The sequence below is a fragment of the Lolium rigidum genome, chromosome 4 (genome assembly GCF_022539505.1).
Source record: "Lolium rigidum isolate FL_2022 chromosome 4, APGP_CSIRO_Lrig_0.1, whole genome shotgun sequence".
NCBI lineage: Eukaryota > Viridiplantae > Streptophyta > Magnoliopsida > Poales > Poaceae > Lolium > Lolium rigidum.
Window position 1 is genome coordinate 64,035,950 of NC_061511.1, and position 8,051 is coordinate 64,044,000.

General features: G+C 41.1%; 1 protein-coding gene across 3 annotated transcripts; it reads left to right on the forward strand.

Moving 5' to 3' along the window:
* The first annotated feature begins 2,168 nt into the window (after positions 1-2,168).
* On the forward strand, positions 2,169-7,835 carry LOC124708721 (mitogen-activated protein kinase 14). 3 transcript variants are annotated; one of them, XM_047240396.1, is made up of 10 exons: positions 2,169-2,299; positions 3,269-3,674; positions 4,575-4,702; positions 4,789-4,848; positions 5,441-5,590; positions 5,673-5,828; positions 5,917-6,128; positions 6,525-6,626; positions 6,741-6,877; positions 7,007-7,835. In XM_047240396.1, exons 2-10 carry the CDS (start codon positions 3,278-3,280, stop codon positions 7,294-7,296), a joined length of 1,632 nt encoding a protein of 543 aa, XP_047096352.1. In that variant the 5' UTR covers positions 2,169-2,299; positions 3,269-3,277; the 3' UTR covers positions 7,297-7,835. The 3 variants fall into 3 exon arrangements, with proteins under 3 accessions (XP_047096352.1, XP_047096350.1, XP_047096351.1); XM_047240394.1 differs by having other exon boundaries at positions 2,193-2,299; positions 7,010-7,835; XM_047240395.1 differs by having other exon boundaries at positions 2,193-2,299; positions 7,013-7,835.
* Positions 7,836-8,051: the final 216 nt, after the last annotated feature.

An 8,051-nucleotide genomic window follows, 5' to 3' on the forward strand; every position in this document is an offset into this window, starting at 1 on the left:
TTCTGCACATTCGACCATCGCAGTGCGATCTTGCCGCGGGCACCGTGGCATCCAACATCCAAAAAACAGATGTCTCTGTTTGTAACATAATCACAAGCTTGATGCACTTTCACATGTTTGTTTTATAGTGTAATAAATAAACAGATTCTTACACATGGTCATAAAAGGAAAACAAAATTACATTGTACTTGTGATTGTAACCACTCTTCGATGTTTCATCATGCTTCTTTTTCATTCTATATGTCACCATTCTCAAGTCTTGAAGGTAAATTGCTTTCCAACTTTGGAATGTTGGATCCTGGTTCTTGAAAAAAAATTATTCCTTACCATCCAGATTTCCGACACAACAAGAATGATAATCTTCATTGAGAAATGAATTTGTAGCTTGTCTCTTATGTTCGAAAAAAGCTTCCATCACAGACGGGTTTCTTGATATTGAGGGGCAAATGAAGTCCTAACATCCAACAAAAGGGCATGTCCAAAATAAATGAACCTAAGTTTCCTCATTTTGACACTGTAAAATAACCCATGTGTATGATGGTAAATGACAATTCTTTCTTCCCAGCAAGTTTCGAGTGTTCATCCTGTCATGAAGGAGTAACCAGAAGAAGAACTTGTGCTTGGTTTGACATGATGATTTCCAAATCTAATTGAAGTGTTGAGGAGTGTGTCGAAATCCAGTCATCATTCTATAAGAATTTTGAGATGAAAACTCATTACTACCCCAAATATAGTAAACATCCTGATTGCCTTCCTGATAAGTTTCTAGGTGGAGTGAGATAATGCAAGGGGTCAAGCGTCGACGTAGGGGCAAAGGTGAATGCGGAGTTGAGAGAGAAAAAAGTAGTATGAAAGGTTCAAAGGTTAATTTTTCGGGGTAGGAGAAGATACATGACAGAGCGATGCCGAGAAGGATGTCGACATAGCGCAGAACAACAACACAACATGCAGAAGGTAGAGCGTTGTACTGCTACATGGCGAGTTTAGCGGAGGGGACTTCAGTCGGGGAGATTCTAGGAATGAGAAAATGTACACACCCAATGAAGAATTGTAGCAGGTAATAGAATTGATAGATAATCCGAGAGTGAAAAATATCAACATGGGAGAACCAAGAATACCATTTATAATGGATTATACATTATATTGTTTTTCCATTGTAACGCGCGGACATTCAATATTTTAGAAAGAGAGAGTAATAAATTGGGCAAATGACGTGTCTTCAACAAATCGTGGTCACCGTCGCCAAACAACAAACAAAACAGGAAATGATCCGCTACCTGAAGCTAGGGGTGGGCATAAAAACCGATGACCGAACACCGAACCCGAAGAGACCGAGACCGAACCCGAAAAGGCCGAAACCGAAAAGACTGATCAAAAAATGGGTACCAAAATTTTTAGACCGAATTTAGTCCGGTCAATTCGGTCACTTTGTTCGTGATAACCGAATAGACCGAACTGACCGAATATTATGTTTGAGAGGCCCAATTCTTGATTGGACAGGTTTGGTCTTAACCTTTTGTTGTCCAAAATATACTTTATGTTGTCATTTGTTGGTCTGTGACTATGAGCTTGTGACTATGTACGTGTATGGCTGTATTCTTTTGTTGTTGGCTGAAAATTAGTAAATATGTGACCTATGAAGTATGAACCGTATAATATGAATGTTGATCAAACTACTATATTATGCCACTGTTAATGTTTGTTCTTGCAAACTGATACGAATACATGCATTGAAAAAAATCAAGTTACTACAGAACTGCTACCCCAGAACTTTTACCAAATACTCTCCAAGTTTTGTGTTGACAACAACTATCACAAAGTTCGGTCATGACCGAAACCGAACCCGAATTATCGGGTACCCGAATTTGTCGGGTAGTAAAATTGACAAGTAATTTTCGGTCTTTATTTTTAGAGGACCGAATTCAAAATAGACCAAAATATAAAGACCGAATTTTCGGTCATGACCGAACGCCCACCCCGACCTGAAGCCTCGATGCCGCCCAACAGACTTTCCTATTCGAGTGGGTGTGCCTGCCTGCTCCTCCGCCTCCAAATCAAACCAAGCCAAGCGATTTTTTCCTTAACGAAAAAACAACAAATCCGCGAATTTAGTACACTACGTTGAAAAAGGAAAATCCCGATATAAATTCGGAAAGCTGAGGCCACCGGTGGTCTCCTCTCCCTGGACTTCCCAGCTACCGCCGTCCCTTTCTCTCTCCTCGAGCTCTTCTTGGATCGCAGCTGGACTCCCCGGCCGCGTCCTCCAGCTCTCTCCCCTCCTCGGCAAACGCGTGAGCAAGTGAGCTCCCTTCACCCCCTCCTCCCCCTCTCTTGCTGGATCGGAAAGATCCTGCCTTTCTCGCGCAAAGATCCATCCCCTCCCCCCTCGGGAGATCTGCTCTGCACGGCGGATGCGGCAGGGGCAGAGGTGGAAGAAGGCCGTGCCTCTCGCTCTGTCCTGCTGAATCCTTCCTGCCGTTTGCCCCCGCGGTTCTACGGCTGGCAGTGTTTCTTCTTGGAATAGATTGATAGCTTTCTTGGTTAGAGATCTTGGGAAGTCTGGAGCTTTTGGTCGACGAATCGCGGAACTGTGCTGTTCTGGCAGTAGGTTAGTTTACCGCTGTGGAATTTGGGGGACAAGATAGATCTGTTCGATTTAGAGCTGGTTGCTTTAGAAGGCTCGCAAGCCTAAATCGATACTCGGTAGGAATGGCGGTAATGTTCATACCCTGCTGAAGAGATTCTTTGGGATTCTCTCACTTGGCGCTATGAACTCTAGGCTTCAATATCGTCCATCGGGCAAAAGTTCCATCTTGTTCTGGAGAATGAAATTATGCCCTGTAGACACCGTTGCATCATGTGGCTCTAATGCTGTTCGTTTGCCTCCAAGCAACTTTTGAGATAAAGTTAATTATTCGATGCTGTTTAAGCCATGGTAGTTTGCGCTGTATGAATTCTCCTTGGAACTTAGTATCTCATGTAGTATTTGGCCACTGAATGAAATTATGCCCCGTAGACACAGTTGCATCATGTGGCTCTAATGCTGTTCGTTTGCCTCCAAGCAACTTTCGAGATAAAGTTAATTGTTCGATGTTGTTTAATCCATGGTAGTTTGCGCTGTAGGGGTTCTCCTTGGAACTTAGTATCTCATGTATTTGGCCATTGTTTTCTGTTCAATTTTGTTAGTATCACGGGCTCTCCATGTGATAGTAAAGAAACCCAAATCAGCAGTGCTCAAGCTGACTCCATTCTGTTTTGTGTGACACAGACATCTCAAATGGATTTTTTCACCGAGTATGGTGAGGGAAACCGGTACAAGATAGAGGAAGTTATAGGAAAAGGGAGTTATGGTGTGGTCTGCTCTGCTCTGGATACACACACGGGCGAGAAAGTTGCTATCAAGAAGATAAACGACATCTTTGAACACGTGTCTGACGCGACACGGATACTTCGCGAGATCAAGTTGCTTAGGCTCCTCAGACATCCGGATATTGTGGAGATAAAACACATTCTGCTTCCTCCGTCAAGGAGGGAGTTCAAGGACATATATGTTGTTTTTGAACTCATGGAGTCTGATTTGCACCAAGTGATAAAGGCTAATGATGACTTGACTCCAGAGCATTATCAGTTCTTCTTGTATCAGTTGCTCAGAGGATTGAAGTACATACATACAGGTAATTGATTTATTTTCACGTGAAAGATTGTTCTTTTGCATATTCCAACAACCATTAATAATGATTTATCTGTTACAGCCATGGAAGTTCCATTAGATAACAGTGAAATTTAGTTCTAAAGTATTGTTCTAGTAGCTGACGACGATGTAATGATCATAACGAATTTAAAGTTTATAATCAAGAATCCCTGTTTGAGGCTGGAGAACTTCGGTTTAACTTTTTTATGAATGAAGTGTTTGTGATCAAGTAGGTAGTTTGATCCCAATATCCCATTATGTTAGGCGTCAATTGTTCTTCCCAAAGTCCTGTTATGTTGGGCATATTTTGGAGCAGTAGGGTTTACGTGGTTTTTTTTTTTCCATCTTTGCCCATCCACATGGTCCACTACATATGTCGATTTATTACTCAGGTCGCTTCATGCGGTACGCATAGCAGTTGAATGGGGCAAGCTAAATATTCACGGGAGGGCAAATCGGCCACTTTTGTGTCTGGTTGCCAAATTATCGAGTGCGCTAATTTCCGTGGGGAAGGGGATAACCCCTTGCATAAAAGACCAGAGAGTATTTTTCTGTTTTATTTTTGGCATGATAAGAAACACATTTTTTTGCTGCAATAATAGCAAATGAACAGCACATGTCAATCATCTTCCCCCATGTAAAGAGCAATATGTTTAAAAATATTTTTGTTCAAATTATTTTAGCTAGTCGATTGCAATCAAGTACCAGTACTTTTGTTGCATAAGTGACTAAAACTGCAAATGTGGCATTACGAGATGATGTGCAATAAGGTTTATTTTGTCTTCACTAAATAGTCTATCTGTGATTCCATTTGTCAGTCAATCTTGTCTGTGATACAAATACTCCTTTGATGACTGATGCGTCTTCCAATAGCTTCTTGCAGCAAATGTATTTCATCGAGATCTCAAACCAAAGAATATCTTGGCGAATGCTGATTGTAAGCTCAAAATATGTGATTTTGGCCTTGCAAGGGTAGCTATAAGTGATACTCCAACAGCCATCTTTTGGACGGTATTACCATTTTCCCTACCATGTTGCCTGTTTCTTTTAGCTAGTCAATATTGGTAGCAGCTGCTAATTGCTTATCCTGTCTGTAGGATTATATTGCGACAAGGTGGTACCGAGCACCTGAACTGTGTGGATCTTTCTTCTCAAAGGTCTGAACATGTTAATGTTTTCATGATTTGTGATATCCACATGGAAATTTATTACTGAATTTTCCTAATTACTCCAATAATCTGATTTACCTCCTTTACTGTTTAAGGCCAGAAAGGTGCTGCAACTTTGTGACAGCAAAGCAAAGTAACCTCCCCACTGACATTTCCTTTGTAGTTCTTTTCCTAATAGGTTATGTTCAAACATATATTTGATCATGGTCTTAGGGGCAACATGGTAATAAGACGGCATGATTTATAAAAAAAGTAATAAGGGCAGATTCTAAAATCCAGCACAACTCATGCTGTTCCTGTCTGCTATACTCTGCTTAGGATCACTAACTGTTAAAATGATTTTTTTTCATGTGTAACACATTTGTTCTTATGTTCATGGTACTTGGAGTGCTTCAATGCCTTCAGTAACTACCTTGTTTTCCATATTTATTTTCACAAACCAAATGATTAAGCTGTAGAAGAAAGAAGGGAATTTGTAGATGTAATTCAAGCACCTTATGTCTAGGGTTGACTTATCCAGTTCTACATAATTTGGAATATCTCGAGCATCTTTAACATCATTTTCTCCAATATCTTGCAGTACACACCAGCAATAGATATATGGAGCATTGGCTGTATATTTGCAGAACTTCTAACAGGAAAACCTCTTTTCCCTGGGAAAAATGTGGTGCATCAACTGGATATAATTACAGATCTCTTGGGAACGCCTTCTCCAGAAACAATAGCTAGGGTCAGTATACTCTGGCACAAAACAGTGTTATTTCCAATAAAAGCCTCTGATGTTTGTAGCTAAATGTACTTACACTCTACAGATTCGAAATGAGAAGGCCAGGCGCTACCTGAGCAGTATGAGGCGGAAAAAGCCTATACCATTCACGCAGAAATTTCCGAATGCAGATCCATTTGCACTAAATTTGTTAGAGAGAATGCTAGCATTTGATCCAAAGGACCGGCCAAGTGCTGAAGAGGTAGTTTTAGTACCACAATTTTTTTCCTATGTTTTGCTTTCCTTGTAACCTCCAGTACCAGCAGCTAACGTATTACACATGCTGTCAGGCTCTTGCTGATCTTTATTTCAAGAACATAGCTAGTGTGGACAGAGAGCCTTCTGCACAGCCCATTACTAAGCTCGAATTTGAGTTTGAGAGGAGGAGAATTACGAAGGACGACATAAGAGAACTAATATACAGAGAAATTCTGGAATATCATCCAAACATGCTGAGGGAATTCCTTGAGGGTGCTGAGCCAACTGGCTTCATGTACCCAAGGTACGAAGTTGTCTTTTGTTACTTTAACATTCTCAACTGAAGTGGAGTGCCTTTTTCAATTCCCCGGACTATTTTAGTGACACTATTCTTACCAGCCAGTTTAGTTGTGTGAATACACAGTACATTTTTTTGGTACCGTTAATGTCTGAAGGCCTGTGAATATATAAAATCTATCTATCTATATATATATATATATATAGCATGGTTAGTTTTCTACTCTTTTGGGGATGCTGATAATTGAGAAATAAAGCATTTGACAGTTGTTCTTGTTTGATATGCATTAGGTAGTATTACATACTCCATGAGTTCGCATTTGTTGCCTGGAGTCAGTCGGGCTCTACATAAGCTACTGACTAATTCATCGAACTAACATTGGTTGCTCTAATCGCATTTCAGTGCAGTAGATCATTTTAAAAAGCAGTTCACATTCCTTGAAGAGCATTATGCGAAGGGATCAACAGCTGCACCGCCTGACAGGCAACATACTTCGCTACCAAGGTAAGATGTTGTCCTTTGCTTTATGGTACTGATGGACTGATGTTATCAGGCTGAGTGTTATCAGGCCTGATCTTTGAATGTGTGGTTCTTGACCGTCTATTTGCTTCTTAACAGGCCGAGTGTTATCTATTCTGATAACCGGCCACAAGGTGCAGCAAACATCACTGATGATCTTTCCAGGTGCATAATCAGAGATAATGCACAAAAAACACAGAAAGATCCTTCAGTTGGTGCAAGCCGATTTCCTCAAGGTAAGCATGTGGATCTTCCAGTATATTATTGACTTAAATCTGCAAACAGACCTATACGAATATATCCTGAACTGTATCTGTTAGCCCTGGTAACTCGAGACTAACTTGATACATCGCTTCATCTTACAGCTGCTGCTGCTGCTGCTGCAAGGCCTGGTAAAGTGGTTGGTTCTGTGCTTCGTAACGGTAACTGTTCAACATCTGGTACCGATCAATATGAACAGCGAAGGGTTGCCAGAAGCCCAGGAATTGGTCCGAACGGTGTTCCTTCGGGCAGCTCATACCCAAGAAGGAACAACACCTGCAAGAGCGAAACAGGTGAACCTGAAAGGATCAACGTGAGCCAAGCTGGGCCACCAAAGCCATATGCAGGAAACAAACTACCTGCTACTGTCGATGGCCGCAACGGGCACTGGTAGGCTGCTGTAGCAGTACCAGAAAAATCCTAGTCATGGCACATCATGAAGAGTTGCTCATCTAAAGTACACGTTCAAACACGTCATTCTGTACAGAGTTGTATTATTTGTCAGGTTAACATCTCCAAAAGACCGCAAATGAAGTCCTTGAGATGGGCGGTGGCTCAACTTCTGAATGAGCTGGTACAGAAGACTACCTGGATTTTGGTAGATTCAGTTCAACTGCTCCTGAAGTTGGTGGAAGCCTTGCGGCTGACCTGACTAGTGGTGTTACTCACCGGTGGCTCTGAAGATGGGTCGAAGCACTCAATTGTACACTATCTGATATTGTAACTTGCAGGTTAATAGACTTTATTGAAGTACGTTCTAGTTGCTAGTAGCTTGTCATTCAGCTGCAGCCTGTAGTACTGAACTATTTACATGTCTGATAAACATTATTTGGAGACAACTCACTATTCAAACCCCTGATGTTGTATCATTATCCTTGAGGTTCTCTGACCGAATTCGTAATATGACCTGTATTATGCACAATTATAAAGTTACGGCGCTGACAATGGAAACAATGTAGGTTAAAGGTTGCTGGATGGTATTTAATTTACCAATTCGCAGAATATGTTTACAAGTCAATTGGAATTATTATTTTATGTACGTTTTCAGCATGCTTACCAATTCCACCCTAATGGTTTTTTTTTCTTAAGGACGTATAGGCATATAACGCCCTGTGAGGGCCTTTGTGCTTTCTACGGTCATCAATGGCG